The sequence below is a fragment of the Diabrotica virgifera genome, chromosome 10, assembly GCF_917563875.1.
Source record: "Diabrotica virgifera virgifera chromosome 10, PGI_DIABVI_V3a".
Taxonomy (NCBI): Eukaryota; Metazoa; Arthropoda; class Insecta; order Coleoptera; family Chrysomelidae; genus Diabrotica; species Diabrotica virgifera.
Window position 1 is genome coordinate 50,782,040 of NC_065452.1, and position 22,781 is coordinate 50,804,820.

Sequence of the window (22,781 nt, forward strand, 5' to 3'; positions counted from 1 at the left end):
TAAAAAAAAAATTATAGGATTGATCCGGATTCGAACTCAAGACCTCTCGATCTCTGGCCGAATCCTATACCAAATACGCTACGAGGACTGTGCCTGTATCGGTTCGGACGTACCTAATGACAATTCACTGTAACAAGCAGACAAGGTGAAGTATATATAATAAATATACAATAAAATGTTTTAATAATACTCATCTTACTCCCGAGGAAGACAAATCCAAAGACACAAAAATTATAATAAAAATATTAACTAAAAACACTAATATATTCTTTTCACACCTTTTCTTGCACTGATATATTTATACATTACTTGAAATATTTAGCAACTAAACGTCATACTGTCTGTGTGCGCATGCGCGCAGTATTATGAAATTTTACTCTCAATCGCGCCTAAAGAAGTATAACTTCAATAAATCGAATTTTTCACATTAATCAATTTTTTTACAAGAATACATTTATTTACAGTTCAATAATAAATACTTAGCTATATTTATAGCGAAAAGCCTTACATATAATTAAAGAAAAATAATAAATGTAATCCCAAAAAGAATTGGTTCAAAACTACGAAAATCTTTATGTGGCTCCTTTTTCGTTTTGTTCACTGTATTTTAAAAATTGTGTCTAAAATAAATATTTTCTACCTGTAACAGTAGTTTTACTACATACTTCAGAGTGATAATTCAAGGTAAAGGATTTAAAAAAGATTCTTTAGTAGTTGTCATTTTTACAAAAATGGTAAAGAATGGGCCATAGCTTAACCTTAGATTTCTAAGCTTAAAATAGGTCGATTTAAGCTAACTTACCTTAGTACAAAAGTTGATGATAACCGAAATACAGGGTGGCAAAGTTAAACTTTTATTTTATTTATTTTCGAATATTTCCTGACAGGCATGGGACAACAACACGAAATTTGGTAAGTGGTGCTGGTATTGTACAATCTACTAAATTATGTTAAACAAACGTTTCTGGCTACCACCAGAGGCGTACGACGGGGGAACGTGAATGGTTGACCCTTCCCAAATTCTACGCCACTGGCGGAATTGCTATTTTAGTCCAATTTTTTTATTCTCCAATACTTTCTATGTAAAAAATATACTCTTTATTCGTAACGATAAAGCCATTAGTTTTCGAGATATTTGAAGCTAAAAACGAAGGAGCATAATACATTAATCAAAATAAGTGTGCCTTTTCATTTTTAACTTCAAATATCTCGAAAACTAATGACTTTATCGTTACGAATGAAGAGTATATTATTTGCATAGAAAGTACTGGACCATCTAAAAATTATACTAAAATAGCAGTTTTATCGGTGTCGTAGAATTTGGGAAGGGTCAACCATTCACTTTCCCCTGTCGCACGCCTCTGGTAGTAGCCAGAAACGATTATTTAACATAATTTAGTAGGGTGTACAGTGCCTACACTTTCTGCCATGTATCACACGGATATGTCAAATTATTTTAAAGTATTCTTTTTTTTTTAATAATTTATTCTTTATTTAAAACTTTAAGAAATATGTGTGCCCGGTACTATAAAACTATTTGACATATCCTTATGGTACTTGGCAGAAAGTGTAGGTACTGTACACCCTACTAAATTATGTTAAATAATCGTTTGTGGTTAATACCAGAGGCGTACGACAGGGGAAAGTGAATGGTTGACCCTTCCCAAATTCTACGCCACTGATGAAACTGCTATTTTAGCATAATTTTTAGATTATCCAATACTTTCTATGCAAATAATATAATCTTCATTCGTAACGATAAAGTCATTAATTTTCGAGATATTTGAAGTTAAAAATAAAAAGACACACTTATTTTGATTAATGCATTATGCTCCTTCGTTTTTAGCTTCAAATATCTCGAAAACTAATGACTTTATCGTTACGAATGAAGAGTATGTTTTTTACATAGAAAGTATTGGAGAATCAGAAAATTGCACTAAAATAGCAATTCCGCCAGTGGCGTAGAATTTGGGAAGGGTCAACCATTCACGTTCCCCCGCGTCGTACGCCTCTGGTAGTAGCCAGAAACGTTTGTTTAACATAATTTAGTAGATTGTACAATACCAGCACCACTTACAAAATTTCGTGTTGTTGTCCCATGCCTGTCAGGAAATATTCAAAAATAAATATAATAAAAGTTTAACTTTGACACTAGTGGTGGGCAAAACAAGAACAAAACCAAGACCAGGCTAGTCTTGGTCTTGGTCTTGCACTAGCTGGTTTTGTTCTTGGTCTTGGTCTTGCTGCAAGAGTCTTGCTGGTCTTGCTTTTTTGATAGTAATAATTTGAACCAAACAATTTCGAATAAAATGTACATTGAAATAAAGAAAGATGTGAAGAATGAAACTATATTTTTGCTTAAAAATTTTAAAATAATGTAGAATGTAGTTCCAAACGGATACCAATTTTAACATTATACATTCACCTGTTTCAAATATAAAGGTTTATTTTCAGATTTCAATTTTAAGTTGAATTGAGACACAACCTGCTTTTTATACATTCAATAGCATATGATATAAAAGAAAAAAAAAAAGTGAAAAAAAAAGTGAAAGAAAGAAGAAAAAAGAAAAAGTTATTAGTTACATTTCATTTTATTTGGAGGAAATACGCAAATAGTTTTCAACTATGAGATCAGTAAAATTCTTTACGCGTTTGTCATCCGGGATTTTCACAAATAATTCAACTTCCAACTTTCGTTGATTGTAAAAAAATTAATCCAAAAAATAATTTTAAAAATTTCCCAGTATAGGAATTTTTGTCATTATATTCAGAAACTGAACCTAAGCTTTGGATTTTGGGATACCAAGCTTGACAAATACAATCGGCAACCAGTTATTTTTTATTCAGGCCACAATGCTTTCACAGCATTGTGAATCCCTTTTCAAAATCGATTATGATATTTTTTGGTATTAATTTTAAATTTAACGACCTATATTTTTCCTGGATTATGCGAAAAGAATTAAAAAAAGTGTCAGTACTTCTATTAGACAAAAAAGCGAAAACTACTGGTACATAAAAACCGTTTTTAATGGCATTTTTTTAAATGGATTACCCTATCTATAATTACATTTTTTGTCCTACAAGTAATTTCAATTGTCCTTGAACTGTCGCCGTTTGAAAACTTGCCTTCTGGACACTTTGAAGGTTGAGAAAATACAAACCATTTGACTTAATCAAAACGACTTAAAAATATAACCAAAATATTATGCATTTTAAAAATTCGATATTGTTCAAGGTTTATTACAATGTCAGTATATATTATTGAACTAAAAAAATAAAGTTAAATATTAAAAAAATAATTCCGCAAAAAAGTGCAAGAGTCTTGCAGGTTGGTCTTGGTCTTGCGTAGTCTTGCAAGGTTCGGTCTTGGTCTTGGTCGTGAATACCTGGTCTTGGTCTTGGTCTTGAAAACCAAAAGGCGGTCTTGGTCTTGATCTTGGTCTTGCTGCTAGACCAAGACCAAGACCGCAAGACCAAGACCAGTCTCGCTCATCACTATTTGACACCCTCTATATCAGTTATTATCAACTTTTGTGCTAAGGTAAGTTAGCTTAAATCGACCTATTTGAACCTCAGAAATCTAAGGTTAAGCTATGGCCCATTCTTTACCAAACACCTTGTATATTCAAAAATATAGGTGTTTGAAATATATTTAAAAGTGATCTTAAAAAAGTACTACTACTTTTAGTGTAGGAAATTATACAAAATACATTCATTGTATAGGTACATTCATTAATGCTAAATTTGATAAAAAAAAATCTAAATGCTGGCGTTACGAATAGTAATAGTTACGAACTGTCGATGTTATGGTCTGTCGCCGTTACGAATTGACGACGTTACAATTGGTGGAGTTACGAACTGTCGCGTTACGAGATGTCATGGATCCGTAATGCTAGTGAGGAAAAGCTTAGGAGATTAAAGTAACATTCATCAGAGTCAATAAAAATATACAGACCCAGTAGCCTTCGAATAACTATGTGGATGTGTTAAGCACTGAGGTGCTTATGGGACACGGAAGACCAGACTTTACAATACCGATTTACTCACCTGATCTGTCTGCAAAAAATAAATAAAAAAATTAGATGAATTCAGTAAAAGTGTTTACTAATAGAACATTTTAAGGACGACTGAAATAGGTCTTGGATCTTGGGTTCCGTGCATACTACAACATAAAATAATAAATAAGATGCTGAAGGAGAAAAATAATGGTTTAGTATAAAAAGAAAGGCTAAAGAAAAAAGTTACAACTCAGGCAATTAGACAATTTAACTTTGGTCTCAGATGCATGATGTAAGTAAGAAAGTATCTAAAGTCTATTTGTTTGCAACTGGCAGCTCATTACAAACGCAAATCTTCAAATAGAGGTTACCATCTAGAGGTTAAGGATTACCATCAAGGCCATAAACTATTGCCGTACGGATGGAGTTGAAACAAATAAGGTTTTTTTTGAAAAATTACCAGTTATATATTAATTTGTTTAGTTACATATACTTAAAAAAAGACCCCATGAAATTAAAAACTCTTCATATAGACTAAGAGCCGCTATAGGTGAAAATTCTTAATCATTTTAGGAACGACGGGACCCTATAACTTAAATAGTGGAACCTAAAAGAAAACGTTTGAACACTGTGCCGTCACTTTTCAGTGGCACATGCGTCTACAGTGGCGCATCAAACTTTCCACTTATGGACGGGATACATAAATTAAAAAATACCCTCCCTAATTACCAGAATTTAATTTTTTTCATTTTTTTAAGTTTTATGTGATTAAGACATAAGATTCATCGTAATTTTAACCCAGCACTCCCTTCTCCCTGCCCCCACCATCAAAAACTTTATTTTTCGATTTTATTTTTTTTAGTAAGATGCAATCAATTTTAAAATTTCAAAAAATTTACACGCATAGCTAAGGGTTTTATAAAACACGTCTATTTTTTATAGACCTGTAGGTTGAGTGTACATAACCTCAAAAAAATTTTAAAATTTTTTTTTTTGAAAAAAAGTATATAACTTTTTTTTGGGGATAGCTGCAGATCTAATTTTTTCTTAGTCTTGTGTATTTTATCAAACACTATATTTCTGATTTTTTTCAGATTTTTCTGTAACGTTGGTCACCTTCAAAAATCCAAAAAACTGTTTTTTAAGGGGGTTTTGGGGGGTTTGAACGTGTTTTTCTGATTTTTAAATATTCTAAAGAACTCAGTTACTTCAAGTTACATATAACCTATAAAAACAAAATTGATTTGATATATTATGAAGTCTATAAAATAGGGAAAATCCCCCAAAACCCCCCAAAAAACAGTTTTTCGGATTTTTGAAGGTGGGGAGACTTACGGAAAAATCTGAAAAAAATTTAAAATATAGTGTTTGATAAAACACACAAGATTAAGAAAAAATTAGACCGGCAGCTATTCCCCAAAAAAAGTTATACGCATTTTGAAAAAAAAATTTCTTTTAATTTTTTGAGGTTATGTACCGGGTGTCCCAATAAGAATGGCTCTCGGCCATATCTCAGGAACCGTTTATAGTAGAGCTTTGAAATAAAAAATTTTATAACAAAAGTTGCCTCAGGAAAAGCCTGGAAATTATTTTCATAATTGTGGGTCCACCGCTAGAGGGCGTAATTGAATATCAAAAATTAAAAAATCTAAATTTTACAAAATTTTCCTAATGAAGGGGCACTGGAAATTCGATTATTGTATTCTTCATCAAATTCTACGCATATTTGATTTAACAAGTTTAACTCTACCTTTGCAAATAAGAGGTGGGGGTGAGTGGGAACCTTGTTATGAAAAAATGGCTGTAAGTCCGGTTCTGCTAAATAAAATTTTAAAAACTGGGTCTTGTTGAAGACAGATCTTTTTCTTCAATGTAAGCGTGATAATTTTGAACCATCCTAATAAGTAATAAGCCAGCTGGGAGGCGTTATTTAACTTTTTTCAGAAATCTAGTTTTCTTTGGAAAATATTAAATACAAGTATGCATTTTTAATCATACTTTATAAAATTAGATTAAATTAGCAATAGAATAGCGAAAACCGCATGTCGATATCTTTTTTCTATCTCAAGATATCTCGAGAAACGTGTAAATTTAATACATAACTGTTACTATCACCGGTAAACTAAGTTAATGAAAAGTAGTGTGCTGTGGAAAAAAACCAAATAACATTTTCCAGATGTCAACGTATAAAAATATAATTAATTAAAACAACAATATAAAGAGAAACAATACTATTAAAATTAAATATAACACAGAACAAAAAGAACTACTTAGTGACGACCTAAATATTCAAATTGTTGCCCATCATACACTACTCTAGAATACATTATCCAGAGAATACTAAACGCCATTCAAAGCATATCGAGAGCAGAAATTGAGACTGCTGTTCAATCTACTCTTGAAAGAGTAAATGTTTGCAACGAAAATGATGGGCAAAAATTTGAACGTTTATGTCATCACTAAATAGTTGTTTTTATTTCTTTGTAATAGGGCTTTTCAACGCTTCTCATTTGTTTCGAGCCTCTGTCATATGCCGTATAATCCGTGTATAATATTAATATACGAGATATGAACGAAGCTCGAAACAAATGAGAAGCGTTGAAAAGACCTAATATACGTTGACAGCTGGAAAATGTTTCTTTGTTGTTTCCATAGCACACTACTTTTAATGAATTTCGTTTACCGGTGACAGTAACAGTTATGTTTTTAAATTTACACGTTTTGTAAGATATCTCGAGATAGAAAAAAGGTATTAACATGCGGTTTTCGCTATTCTGTTGCTAATTTTGTCTAATTTTGTAATATGGTATTAAAAATGCAGGTTTGTATTTAATATTTTCCAAGGAACACTAGATTTCTGAAAAAAATTAAATAACGCGTTCTAGCTGGCATATTACTCAGTAAGTTGGTTCGAAATCATAACTTTTACATTGACGAAAAAGATCTGTCCTCAACAAGACCAAGTTTGCAAAATTTGATTAAGCAGAACCGGACTCACAGCCAGTTTTTCATAACAAGGTTCCCACTCACCCCCACCTCTTATTTCCAAAGGTAGACTTAAACTTGTCAAATCAAATATACGTAGAATTTTATGAAGAATACGACGATTGGATTTCCAGTGCCCCTTCATTAGGAAAATTTTGTAAAATTTAGATTTTTTAATTTTTGATATTCAATTACGCCCTCTAGCGGTGGTCCCACAATTATGAAAATAATTTCCAGGCTTTTCCTGAGGCAACTTTTGTTATAAAATTTTTTATTTGAAAGCTCTACCATAAACGGTTCCTGAGATATGGCCGAGAGCCATTCTTATTGGGACACCCGGTACACTCTGCCTATGGGTCTATAAAAAATAGGCATGTTTTATAAAAGCCTCAACTATGCGTGTGAATTTTTTGAAATTTTAAAATTGATTGTATCCCACCAAAAAAAAAAATAAAAACGAAAAATGAAGTTTTTGATGGTGGGGGCAGGGGGAAGGGGGTGGTGGGTTAAAATCACGATGAATCCTATGTGTTAATCACATAGAACTTAAAAAAATAAAAAAAATTTAATTCTGTTAGTAAGTTCTGTTAACTTTTAATTTATTTATCCCGTCCATAAGTGGAAAGTTTGATGCGCCACTGTCGACGCATGTGCCACTGAAAAGTGACGGCACAGTGTTCAAACGTTTTCTTTTAGGTTCTACTATTTAAGTTATAGGGTCCCATCGTGCCTAAAATGATTAAGAAATTTCACCTATAGCGGCTCTTAGTCTAATACTAATAATAATAAGAAAATAGAAAACACGAATTTTGTAAAAGTTAAAAATCTAATAGCACATAAAAAAAAAACATCCAAAAATGTTACTCTATATCCTACCAGATTGAAAATAATATAGTTCAGAGAAATAAGGTTTTTGTCGGGACACTTGAGCAGCCAGGTTGCAAATGGATTTTTTGGTTACTTTATACCTAATACATTATAATTACAAAAATGCCCGTCACAGTTCGGACGAGAAACTTAGTTATTAACAACTAAGGGTCAAAAATGGCAGTTTTTTCGTTTAAATCGCTACAGGTAAAAATAGGGTAATTAAATATCTTATTTATAATATTCTTCTTTTTGTTAATGAGTCAACGTTTAAAATGACACTTTTTGAATTTTGGTCCGATCCTTTTTTGTTTCGGTAAGTGCAAAATAAGACTAAAATTTCAAAAATAAAAAATGTGCTATAACTTTTGCGAAAATGGCCTTAAGACTTTCATATTGCACGAAAGTTGAGTCAAACATTCCATATAAAACACAAAAAATTTTAAGACGATTCGTCAATTAGTTTGTATTTTATTCAATTTGTTCATCGCAAAGAGCTTTTTTTCGCAATGTTATTGTTCAGAAAATAATAATGACGTAGCAATTCTGTGGAAACCACATGTAAGAATAATAGTTATATTTTTGAAGTATTGAAAAAATCATTAAAAAGTCGTCACTCCGAAAAAAGTTTAGTAAAATAAAGTCATTTTTGGCTTCTAAACAATTTGAATAACTTTGTTAATACTGACTATAGAGTAAATCTACTTTAGGATTTCAAAAGCTGGTATTTTTATACGAATTTTCAGAAAAAAACTTTTTGAATAGGTTAATTAGGTTCAAAGTTAGCTACTTTTATTATTTAATTCGCAGTTACTTCTATATACATCAAATTCTCCTGTTAACAGTGTTAGTTACCATACTACTCCGAAACGGCTTGGCCGATTTTTATAAAATTTTAGACGTTTATCTATAGGACGTTGAAGAGGTTTTAATCTATTTTTTATACCCATAAGTTAAAAGGAGGTTGCCCCCCTGACATATTTTTAAATTTTTTTGGACAAATTTATTTACCTTAATTTTATATGATGTAGAATTAAAAAATACATACAACCCTTAATTTTCACTCTTCTATCACCAACCCCTATTTGTTAATAGGCATCTATATATTTACATCTATAAAATTCTCCTGTCACAGTGTTAGTTTCCATACTCCTCCGAGACCGCTTGACCGATTTTTATGAAATTGTATATGTACTCATATTCGGTAGGTCTTAGAATCGGTCGTAATCTATTTTTCATATCCCTGAGTGATAAGGGGAGTTCCCCCCAACATTTTGTAATGTTAGGTGGAGTTTTGTGTACATAACGTACTCTATAAGACTACAAGTACATACAAATTAAAAAAATTATGATCAAAATCCATCAACAAGTTCCAGCGATATTAATCGCAGCATATGTTTGCAGAATCAGTTTCATTTTTTGAGTGCACGTATTTTAGTAATTCCCCTTCACCGACCACGAATTAATTCCGTTCGGACGCCATTTTTAAAGCTTTATTAACTACTCTGTTGAGGTTCAAAGTTTACTCAAACTTTTACACATAACCTATATATCTTCAACTTCAAAATGGCTCTATTTAGGTTGCTTTATTGTTATAAACAAAGTAGCCGTCAATTAAATAAAAAAAGTGGCTAACTTTGACCGTAATTAACCTAGGCGAAAAGTTTTTCTTTTTGAAAATTCGTATAAAAATATCAGTTTTTCAAATTCCATTGTAGTTTTAGCCTACAGTCAATATTAACAAAGTTATTCAATTGTTTATAAGCCAAAAATGACTATAATGTTTTCTGAGTGATAAAAATGAGATGGTTTGGTCATGTTCAACGTTGAGACGTTAATCATCCAATACGAAGAGTAGCTGAAGTGCAGATTCCTGGAAGGAGTAGGAGAGGAAGACCAAACAAGACGTGGGGGGAGACGATTAGGCAGGACATGTTGGCATGTTGGTAAAGGGGATTAATATTGATATGACCCAGGATAGAATTGTGTGGAGAAATGCAATTAGGGAAGCCAACCCCGCATAGGGATAAGGCAAAGAGAATGATGATGATGATGTTTTCTGAGTGATAAAAATGACTTTTTAATGATTTTTTTAAATGCGTTGAAAATACGACTATTTTTCTTTCATGTTGTTTTCACAGAATTGCTGTATCATTATTATTTTCTGAACAATAACATTGCGAAAAAAAGCTGCAAAGAGAATGATGATGATGATGTTTTCTGAGTGATAAAAATGACTTTTTAATGATTTTTTTAAATGCGTTGAAAATACGACTATTTTTCTTTCATGTTGTTTTCACAGAATTGCTGTATCATTATTATTTTCTGAACAATAGCATTGCGAAAAAAAGCTCTTTGGAATAAACAAATTGAATAAAATTTAAACTAATTGACGCATCGTCTTAAAATTTTTTGTGCATTGTATGGACTGTTTGACTCAACTTTTCATGCATAATAAAAGTCCTAAATTCATTTTCACAAAAGTTATAGCAAATTTTTTATTTTCGATTTAGTGGTAACACCTCCGATGCTTCTACAATTTGCAAGCCATAACGGATGCTGAGACTAAGGAAGATGAGGAAATTTTACAATTTATAATTCACGTCCCATCTGCTCAGCGTGGTAAAGTTCCAACGAGAATGGTTCCCTTCGTACACCAATCAAAAATGAGTAACCATTTTCAATTTCGTTGCAACACGAAACTACAGCCGCACCATTATTCCACTTCAATCAGAGAGTGCAGCAAGCACCTCTACCGGTTTCGAAACTTATTAGTCTCTTATCAGGAGGCACATATGCTGCTCTCTCTGACCCAACTAGGACAAACCCCGGCGTGCAGTCACAGATTACAACGAACGAAATGGCAGGGATGCCCTAGCGGCAACTGCTATCAAAAAAGTAAGTTTTCAATCTAATAGCACATAAACTTACTTTTTTTACTAGCAGTTGCCGCTAGGGCATCCCTGCCATTTCGTTCGTTGCAATCCGTGACTGCACGCCGGGGTTTGTCCTAGTTGGGTCAGAGAGAGCAGCATATGTACCTCCTGATGAGAGACTAATAAGTTTCGAAACCGGTAGAGGTGTTTGCTACACTCTCTGATTGAACTGGAATAATGATGCGGCTGTAGTTTCGTGTTGCAACGAAATTGAAAATGGTTATTCATTTTTGATTTACATGTTTACTCTGATTGGTGTATGAAGGGAACCATTCTCGTTGGAACTTTACCGCGCTGAGCAGATGGGACGTGAATTATAAATTGTAAAATTCCCTCATCTTCCTTAGTCTTAGCATCCGGTATGGCTTGCAAATTGTAGAAGCCTCGGAGGTGTTACCAGAGAAGGTTTCCATTGTTTTACAATCCGTGACTGCACGCCTTCTCATGAGAGACTAATAAGTTTCGAAACCGATAGAGGTGCTTGCTGCACTCTCTGATTGATCTGGAATAATGATGCGGCTGTAGTTTCGTGTTGCAACGAAATTGAAAATGGTTATTCATTTTTTATTTGTAAAAGTTCTTTAGGCAGATAGTTACCTGTATTTTTTCTGTGAGAAAAAAACTATTGTGTTAAATGTTCATGACTCTCTTGATCATAAACAACTTTTAACAAGTTTTGCAGATTAGTGAAGATTTGCATTTGTAATGAGCTGCCAATTGCAAACAAATAAATAAAGTATAAGCATAGTATTTAAATCAAAGTAAAATAATAAAAATCTTACCTAATAATTCTCTCTTTCCTAGAAAATGTTCCATTCTCACTTCTTGCTCTACTAGTCCCCTCTTACTCAAAGCTATGTTATTAATAGCTTTCTCCACTCTAAGCCATTTTTGTTTAGCAGTCTTTTCGGAAAATCCTTTTGTTATTCTTCCAGATGCTTTTATACTAAGTCTCCCCCTTTGATTCTTCCTTAAAACTGAGACTTCTTCTTGTTTTCGTTTTAACACTTGATCTTTTATCTTTCGTTCATTTTGCATTGACTTGATAACGTTTGCATTTTTACGAGATTCTTTGCGCAACTGGGCTATTTCCCTAAGTCTTCTCTGTTCTGCTTCTTTGTGCTTTTGAGATTCCTCTTTCATTTTGTTCATTAATCGTACTTTAGTCCTCTTCATTTCCAATACTTCGTTCTTGTAAGACTTTAATTGATTTTCATACTGGCTTTGGCTTCTCACTAACCTAGTGTGTTCCTTTTGAGCTGCCTGTAATCGTTTCAATTCTTTTTGCATATCTGATATTTTCTTCGTATATTCATCTTTAACCTTCTTAATAGTATCTGAGGATTCAGCTTGTGAGCTGTAATTATGTAAAATTTTGTCCCTTTCTTCCTGCGTAGCATGAATCTTTGTTTGCAGTTGCATGAGTTTGTCTTCATAATGCTGTCTCATGGTTTGCATTCTACGTTGGGACTGCTCCAATTCATCTATCAGTTTTTGTTTCATATCTATGTCATTCGTCAAAGTAATAAGTTCATCTTTGAGTTCATTGTGCAGTTCTTTTTCATCGCTTTCAGTTTCGCTGTCATTCTCACCGCTTTCACCATCGCTGTCATTTTCGATTTCTAAGGATCTTCTGTTAAGCGCTTCTTTTTCTTTTTGGAGGTCTTGCTTTGCTTTTTCTATAAGGGAAGCGTTTTGTTTCATGGTGGAATCTAAGAACGATATTTGGTTTGTACGGGTTATTTGTTTCCTTAATTGTTCGCAAGTGTTGTTGGATTCCATTAACTTTGCTCGTAATTCTTCTATTTCCTTTAAATAACCTTGAATCATGTATGAAACATCATGTTCAGTGTCAATGGAAACACCTATCCAGGTTCCTGTCGCCTTTTCGGCTAAGAGACTTGTATTTTTCAGCGTTAACGCATCAATTGTTTCTTGCATAGCCTTAACTCTCGTTCTTAAGTTATTAACTTCACCTTGAAGCATATTATTTTCATAGAACATATCGTTAACGGTTTCCGCTCCATCTTCACCGACTAGTCTTTTACCCTGTTTGTATTCAACTAACTCTAATTGCAATTGAGCGATTTGTTGCTTCAGTTGAGCTATAGTCTTAGAACTCTTATCTTGGTTTATAAATATCTTATTCTTAATGTTTCTCGCTCGGTTAGCATACTTTAATGTATTTAACGTTTCCATAAAATCTCTATCACTAGGACTAACACAAGCAATCATCACAGTCTGACTGTTACCCCCAAGACTGTCCTGCAACAGCCTGGTGAGCTTCGAATCTCTATAAGGGATATGCAAAGCTTTCTTTGACTTATCTCCTAATGCTGATATAACATTACCTAAAGCTAATAGACCACAGTTTATTGAAATGCCTTCTTTTTGTCTTTCTCCAGTGGCACCTGTTCTCTTAAGTCTTTCAGATCCGGCAAGATCAACAAAGTGAAATTTGGCACTAAGTGTTTCGAATTCGGTAGTCTCATCTTCAGAAGAAACTAATCGTTGCTGCTTTATATGTAATGTAAATATGGCATGCGATCGAGAGGACTGAGTATTCATCTGAGTGCTAGCAGTCGTTCTGGAAAGAGCTCCCACTCTCAGACAAGAAAGAGCTTCTTCGGCAGATAAAACAGTCTTAAAAGTTACCCCCTTTACCTGAATACCACCATACTGATCTTCATGGATCTTGTAAACTTTATCCTGAAATTAAGAATAAATATATTACGATTAGCAAATTATCTCAACTATACACTTTATAAATAACTGTACTTTATAAATATATTTTGATTTTGAAACAATATGTATTAATCTAAATTAATAAATCGAGTTTATTAATTTGGCAGTAGATGAGTTCAATTTGAATAAGTTATCTATATAAGTGCAGACACGTTTTTTTTCCTATTGGTTTAAAATAAACAAAAAAAAATAATAATAATCTGATTGGTCTTAAATAATTATTTCCATTTGGCCCGTTTTTCGCGGATTGGTGATTAAGCTCCATTCCTATTTTCAATTTTTGTTCTCCAGTTATAGATATCTTCATTCTGTTGATATCTTTTCTGACCTGATCTTCCCATCTGCACTTTCGTCCTGGTGATTGCCCAGGATAAAGATGATCTAATATTTATGACAAACCGGCTGTTTCGAGAATACAAAAAATGGTGCCTATACGTCAATATAGAGAAAACCAAATATATGTGTAGTATAGGAGGAGGAGAGAGAAAATGAGTAATAACTAGAAGATAATATGGTTATCGAGCCAAGCTCTGATTATGTATAGCTTGGAACGAGAATTCAACACAGTGGAAGGACAGAATTCGAAATAGAGGAATGAATTGTGAAAAGAAAGAAAGTAATAAGAGCTTTGAATTCACTACTTTGGTCAAAAACCATATCAAAAGAAAAGAAAACACAGCTATATAGTAGCATCTTTAAAAACGTGGTACTTACTGTATGAAACCTGGCAATTGAATAAGCGAACAGAACAGAAGTTGCTCGCACTGGAAATGGACTTCTGGCAAGATCGGCCTGCATCTCTAGAGTCTCACACGTAACGAATGAAGGAGTACGAGATATTATGAATAGAAAAACAAACGTAATTAATGAAATCCAGGAAAAACAGCTTTGTTGGTATAGCCATGTGCAAAGAATGGAGGAACATCGACTCCCAAAGCTGAAAATGGAATGGCAACCCTCGGAAAGAAGGAAGAAGGGCAGACCGAAAACTACGTGGATAAGTGGAATCCAAAAAGCAATGTCTGATTACGACCAGGAGATTGGACAGATCGACGCGGCTGGAAAATAGGAACCGTAAAGCGCAGGACGCTATAAACCGGTGTTATAATATACTTTGGTCTCCCTCTAGGCCTTGTATTTGTAGGTTTCCACTTTACTATTTTCTTTATTAATGTATCTTCTTTCTATGTTACAATTTTTCCTTGAGTTTAGCATATACTTCGTCTTTTCGTCATTTATTTTTAGCCCTCTAAGTTTCGCTTCTTCTATCAGAGTTATCACTGAGTATTCTAAGCTTTTTTTTATCTCTTGTGACTATTACCATGTCTTCAGACATAACTTTGTATGATCATCTTGTTGATTTCAGTTTTTTTAATCGCTCCATTCAGTGCTATGTTAAAAGTGTTGTAGACAGGCTGTCACCTTGTCGAACTACTATTTCTATATTGATTGTTTCTATATTTCCCTCGTCTCTTATTGATTCTGCTACAGAGTTGTTCATTGTCATTCTCGCTCATCTAAGTAGTTTTGCTGGTATATTAATGTTTTGCATTTCTAGTCAGAGTTAGTGTCTATTTAGAGAGTTGAAAGCTTGCTGGAAGTCTATAAACAGTGAGTCAATCATCTTCTTAAGTGCCTTCTCTATTGAGGTTGAAGATCAATATCGCAAAATTTCTCTCTGTTCTGGGCTTGATGAATTACAGTATATCTTGATAAAATTACAAAATTTAATTTTTTAGAACATTAAAAAACCTTCAAAATACTGTTTTTTGAAAGTTAAAAAATAATTTGTTACTACGCAAACTGCAAAATAAGTGAAAATCGTTATTTGTTAATAACTTTTACTAAAACTACCTTAGAACTTTAGTGTTTCACCCAAAGTTGGGTATTGGGGTACTTAACAAACTCTCAAAATTTGAGACCGATCCATGAATTAGTTTAAGAATTATTCTAATTGTTTATCCCAGAGACCTTTATTTTGCAATAACATAAGACAGAAAATAATGAAGATAGGGCAATTCTGCGTATGCCAAATTTGTAAAATTTTGTAGTTTATAAACATTTAGAATAACTTTAAAAATATTGTCCGTAGAAAAAATCATTTACGTATTAGAAAAGCTGGTATTTTACACGACTTTTTGAAAATGTAGTTCAGTTGGTAACTAGTCGTGGTAAGTGAAGGGGGAGCTGGGAGCCGACAAATGCACGAGTTCAAAAACTAAAAAAGGCAACTTAAAACTACTATCATTTTCTATATCTCGGGATCTACTGAATATATTTTGATCGTTCTTTTTTTAAAACTTACTAAGGAAGTAAAACTTCACTTGCATTTTATTAAAATTTTTATCTAAAAAGATCCAAATTGGATTGAAGTGAGTACATCTATAGTACAAAAAACACAAACGTTTTCGGACCAATCAGTCCATCATCAGGTTGAAACCTAAAATAAGCAAACCACTGTATAAAAAGGCCAAGTTGAAATTTTGACTGTCAGAAAGTTAGGAAAAGTTAAAACATGTGGCTACTTACTTTAGATCCAAAGTAGTTGGAACTAGCTACATAGATAGGTCAAAAGACCTTAGTATTACATAACTTCAATCCAATTTGGATCTTTTTAGATACAATTTTTAATAAATTTATATACCATCTACCTACAAGTGAAGTTTTACTTCCTTAGTAAGCTTTTTATTATGGTATACAGCCAATGAGAGGAATCTTTTCCTTTATATGTTCTTTTTTTAATTTGTATGTAATTTTTTTGTACATTACAAACATGCAATTTGTCTAGACATTTATTAATTAATAAATGTTTTATTTTTAATTAATTAATAAATTATTTTTTTTATCTTTTTTTAATACATTTTGATACTATCACTCTTCTACTTTCATTTGGCATACTCAGAATTGCCCTATCTTCGTTATTTTCTGTCTTATTGCAAAATAAAGGTCTCTGGGATAAACAAATAGAATAACTCTTAAACTAATTAATGGATCGGTCTCAAATTTTGAAGGTTTGTTAAGTACGCCAATACCCAACTTTGGATGAAACACTAAAGTTCTAAGGTAGTTTTAATAAAAGTTATTAACAAATAACGATTTTCACTTATTTTGCAGTTTGCGTAGCAACAACTTAACTTTTTAACTTTCAAAAATCGGCATTTTGAAGGTTTCTCAATGTTCTCAAAACTGAATTTTGTAATTCTATGTCAACTATTTAGCTTTTGGATGGAGTGCAAAATTCTTGTTAATAATTAAAAAACGGACGGGAAATCTAGGCAGGAAACAGGTAGGGTTTCTTCCTATTGGTCTACAATAACTAAATAAGTAGTCAGCTACCTGGATCTTTGAGTGTCCCGAGAAAATCCTTATTACTCTGGACTAATAATGGAAATTGGCGAGACATGTTGTAACAAGAAAAGACGGCATATGAACAAAATAATTGGTTCCATGGAGACCATGGGAAGATACGCGAAGTCGGCGAAGACCACCAAGAAGCCGATGGACTGACTACCTCAAAAGAATTACGACCAATTGAATAGCAGGGCAGCAGAACAAAAATAAATGAAAACAATATGGAGGACGCCTGTGTTCAACATTCAGGGCTGGTTAGTGATGATAATATAGTGTTTTTATTGTTTTTTCGCTTTTGAAAAAGATTTTTTCTATATGACTATCATTTTTCATTATTACTTTCTTCTTCCAAGCGTTTCATTGGAGCTGTAGTTTTGGTCTAGTTCTGTTCAAATATTCAATATTTTTACAATGATCTATTGTTACGTTCTTTTTAAAAGAGATGTATAGGTACATATCATACACAAGTACATAGTATACATCGATCGTATAATCCCCTCATGTTGTAAAGTGAAACTTGCGATAAGATATTAGCAATGTACACATTAGTTATTGCGGTGATGCCACATATTAACGCTACCTCTAAACGATTTCTAAATGTCAAATTACATGCTTCGCTATCTAAACTAGACCTTTTTATTATTTTAACAATGAGTCTAATTGCTGTACTTGTAAACAGGTGCATATATGATTAGATGAAACGTAAGCAGATACTGTGTTTGCACACAGTTGTTAGCTTGCTTAGATCTCTTCTAATTTATATGTCGAATTATCGTAATTTACGTCATAGTTAAAAACCAAAAATAGTATCTATGAAAAGAATAGCTGCTTTACCTTGGGCAGTTATTGGCTCTGATCATAACCCGATAAATTTAAATCTCCAGAAAATATGTTTGTAGGTTGGTTATATACAGAGTGATTGATTAGTGTGATGAAGCTAAGTAGATCCGCTGTAGTAATAGATAGCAATAAAAGTTAATAACAAAAATGGTAGCGAACTTTGAGCTTCACATTACAATAGTAGTTAGAATGTTACAGGGTGTTCGATAACATAGTGGCAGGCGAAACACTTGTAAGAAGAAAAAAATCTGGGAACGTTTTTTGAAAGAAATGAAACATGATTTTTATACTATGCAAAGGGAAATATAGTACTTTGTAAGAGGTCAAAGAACCGAAATGAAGGAACTAATAGACCGAAAACACATATGTAGAAAAGGATACATGGATTGACTATCTAAAAAAAGCTCTATGCAGATGCAGAGGAAGAACAAATGACGCTAGAACCGGAAAAAACGGAAATTACGACGAATGGAGAAGTTAATATAAATACACAGGAAGTTCTAAAAACATTTGAAAAGCTGAAAAATTGAAAATAGCGCAGTAAAGACAAAATATATATAAGCAGTGGGGTTCCTACGGTCTCCTCTGCATTCCACATTTCGCTCGCCATTGTTTTCTTTCCAACCATTCGTTTTCTTCAATAGCTCTATCTGCCATAGACTGTTCTATGTCTTTCTTCCATGTTTCTGTAGGCCTTCCTCTTCTTCTTCTATTTATGGGTGTATAATTTAATGCTCTTTTTGGCCACCTTTACTCTGACATCCTCATCACATGACCATACCATAGCAATTTCTTTGTTTCTGTATGGTCAACCGTGGATATACACTCTTTGTCCGTCGTCTTATTTCCTCATTTGGTACGTGTTCTAATCTAGATACCCTGCATGCTCTACGTAAGTAATCCATAGTAAAGACACAATACTAAACGAATTACTGACATATTGTGGAGCCACAATGACAGAACAATTAACAACATTGATTAACACAATTACAATTATAAAACAATAAAATACCGGAAGATTGGAGAACTAGCCAACTAATTCCGCTATTCAAAAAAGGAGATAAAAACAGACAGAAAACTACAGAGGCACTTGTTAAATACTACTCTAAAAGAGGTAACACAGACGGGGCGGTGTACGTCGACTGAACCCCCGCTGAGATGTCGAAAGCGACGCATCCCTTACTATACTTTGATGCAGTAACACACACCAGACGCTCTTAAGATTTTCGATTAAGCGACTTTCTGGCGACATATCCTGGAACCCATCCACCGCCAATCGGTTTTATGACTTCGACGGCATATCATAAATGCGTGTATCGTGCTGCAACACAGACGTTTGAGCTGTTTTCTAGCGAATTCTGTAGTGAGTGTTGTCAGATAGTGTTTTTGTGATGGGAAATACAGATGTAGAAAAATTAATTAATAAAATTCAAATGAGACCAGCTATTTGGGATATGCGTATTGATGAATATTCAAACAGAGTAATAAAAAAACAGGAAAAAAAATTTATTATTTTATTTATTATGCTCTACAGGCCTTGTATTTACAATTTTAGATAATACAGTTTATGCTAATAATTTATATATAATTGTATTTGATGTCTATGTAAAAATTGCTGAACTATGGTTCTCCACTATATCCTATTTTTCACCTCCTCTTTCCAGTGTGTAATTTCCATCGATACTATACCTTCCTGAAACTTTCTTACCGTCTTTTTCTTGGTCTACCTCGTCTCCTAGTCCCAACTGGTCTTCTGTGCAGTACCATCTTTGGCATTCTTTTCTTATCCATCCCCTCGACATGACTTGCCCACCTGATTCTTTATGACTTTGTGTATCTTGTTACACTTGGTTCCTTGTAAAGCATCCTTAATTCTTGATTGGTGCTTCTATGCCAGCCGTCTTCTGTATCTGTATTCTTTCCCCTGAAAATAGCTCTTAGTACGTTCCGTTGTCAACTCTATATCATATTTTCTTCTGTTTTATTTAGCACCCATGTCTCACATCTAAGGTGACTGTTGCTCTTATTACGGTTTTGTATATTCTAGTTTTCGTCATTCTCGATACGTACTTTGGCTTTAATTTGAATAATTTTTTTGTTAATATTCATTTGTGAAACATCACTATTTCCCAATAGATGTGGTATAACAGAGGGGCACCAATTTAACACCTGTATTTGCTCAGTGGCGTACCATAGAATGGACACCCTCTTAGCGTTATAAATAGTTTTTCTTAGGTGATATGCTTTCTCTCATAACGGTGTTATTTCTTGAACACGGCTCTTTATTACTCACTAATAACTCCTGAAAAGATTTTTTAGACATTCTTGTAAAATTAAAAAACATCTCTGGGCCGTTATTATATTAATTTCGTTAATATAATGTGTAAACCAATATCTGCGTTTCTTTTTTTCTTTAATCTAAGATAAAATAAACTTGTATTTATTACAAAAGACAAATCGTCATAACTTTCAGACATCGTATCGTACAGCAGCTAACACGCGACTAAATTTGGCAACAACGAAATACAAATACTTTAAATCGTAGCATAGCTGCCGCTGTTATACCGCGCCATGTGTTTTACGCTGCCTCGACGTCGATTCGACGCGCGCCGCCTGGTGTGTCCTTGCTCTATAAAACTTACAACTCGAATTTTACAAGAAATAATGTATCAGAGGATAAGTTTAGCAGAGGAACAACAGGTTTTCGAACTGGATCGTATACTGATGCAATATTCGTCATAAAGCAAATTATTGGGAAATCGCTCAAGTATAATAGACCAGCATTTATGTGTCTAATTGACTTGAAGAAAGCATTTGAAAGAATAAGACTCAAAGATGTAATCCACCTAGATATTATAAAAAGTATTTAAAATATCTACCAAAACAACAAAATTGAAGTCAATTTTGAATAGATGGACAACAGAACTTATAGACATAGGCAACGAGATAAGACAGAAGAATAATGCGAATAAGAATAAGAAGAATGAGTTGTTTGTGTGTGTGTGGATGGGATATTAACGATTTAGTCGATTTATAAGAAGGGCTACGGGAAGATAGCTACGAAATAAAAACTCGTATTGAAAAAGCCAGAAGCTCTTTTAACAGTCTTAAGAAAATTCTCTGCAACTTGTCTTTAAGTATCAATATACGCATAAGAATTCTTAGATGTTACGTCTTTAGTGTCCTCCTATACGGAGTTGAAAGCTGGAGCCTGACAGAAGATGCCATAAAACGGTTAGAGGCGTTTGAAATGTGGTGCTACCGACGTATGTTGAGGGTCTCATATATACACCACACAACTAATATAACTATTCTCCAGAGGCTAGGAAAAGACAAAGAAATAATTAACACCGTAAAGAACAGAAAATTGGCTTACTTCGGCCACATTATGCGTAATGAAAAATACCGACTGCTGCAGTTGATTCTACAAGGCAAGATTGAGGGCAGGAGAGGCCCTGGACGTAGACGTATATCCTGGCTGGCCAATCTTAGGAAGTGGACTGGTCTAACGTCAACTGATCTATTTCGAGCTGCCGTAAATAGAATAAGATGGGTCAATGTGGTCGCCAACATCTCCAGAATATAGGCACTTTTAGAAGAAGATAAGAAGGGATTATTTTCAACGAAAACATTTCGTTTATAAATTCGCAAAAGTGTGTGTGTTATTGCGTTGCCGCTCCTGCAATACTCAGATCAGATTTATCGATGGATTCTTATGTAGTTTTTTCTTCTGAATCCAAATCTGAAAACGGCATTTCGATATTTCTAACCGTCTTCGAGATAATCGACCTCAAAGTTTAAAATGTGACGTCACAATCGTTTTATTTTTCTGCCGACACACTACACGTCCAGCTGAAATCGTTGCTATAAAGTAGGCTAGTTTTTAAATCTCGATTTGTTAAGCAAAGCATAGGTTATTTTATTGACATTTGAGTTTGACACTTCGTGAATGTCAAACTAAATTTTAAATTAAGTATTAATAAAACATCAATGACATTTGATAGTGAATTTAATTATTATACAGGGTGTCCCGAAAAGATTGGTCATCAATTATACCACACATTCTGGGGTCAAAAATAGTTGGATTGAACCTAACTTACCTTAGTACAAATGTGCTCATAAAAAAAGTTACAGCCCTTTGAAGTTACAAAATGAAAATCGATTTTTTTCAATATATCGAAAACTATTAGAGATTTTTTGTTGAAAATGGATATGTATTCACTTCGTTTTAAATTAAGTATTAATAAAACATCAATGACATTTGATAGTGAATTTAATTATTATACAGGGTGTCCCCAAAAAGATTGGTCATCAATTATACCACACATTCTGGGGTCAAAAATAGTTGGATTGAACCTAACTTACCTTAGTACAAATGTGCTCATAAAAAAAGTTACAGCCCTTTGAAGTTACAAAATGAAAATCGATTTTTTTCAATATATCGAAAACTATTAGAGATTTTTGGTTGAAAATGGATATGTATCATTATTATGGCAGGAACATCTTAAAACAAAATTATAGTGAAATTTGTCCACCCCATAAAAATTTTATGGGGGTTTTGTTCCCTTAAACCCCCCCAAACTTTGGTGTACGTTCCAATTAATTCATTATTGTGGTAGCATTAGTTAAACACAACGTTTTTAAAACTTTTTTGCCTCGTAGTATTTTGTCGATAAGCCAGTTTTTATCGAGATGAGGCTTCTTTTTTAATATGTTTACATAAAAATTTTAAGGGGGTTTTGTTCCTTTAAACCCCCCAAATGTTTGTGTACGTTCTAAATAAACTATTATCGTGGTACCATTAGTTAAATACAGTATTTTTAAAACGTTTTTGCCTCTTAGTATTTTTTTGATAAGTCACCTTTTATCGAGATGTGGCTCCTTTTTCAAAATATACCTAAAAATGTAAATTATAAATAAATTTTCAGATTATAACAGGTCGCTACAATCGCACTTAACCATATACAAATATGTGGTGGATTCGACAAATATTCAAAGTATCTCGATAAACACTGGCTTATCGAAAAAGTACTAGGAGGCAAAAAATTTTAAAAATATT

General features: G+C 33.2%; 1 protein-coding gene across 1 annotated transcript in view; it reads right to left on the reverse strand.

Annotated features, from left to right (window-relative positions):
• LOC114334548 (kinesin-like protein KIF21A) overlaps positions 1–22,781 on the reverse strand; it is a 391,021-nt gene that overhangs the window by 27,981 nt on the left and 340,259 nt on the right. The window contains exon 4 of the mRNA XM_050641339.1: positions 11,569–13,495. Within this exon, the coding sequence (XP_050497296.1) occupies positions 11,569–13,495 (1,927 nt within the window). The remainder of the gene's footprint in view (positions 1–11,568; positions 13,496–22,781) is intronic.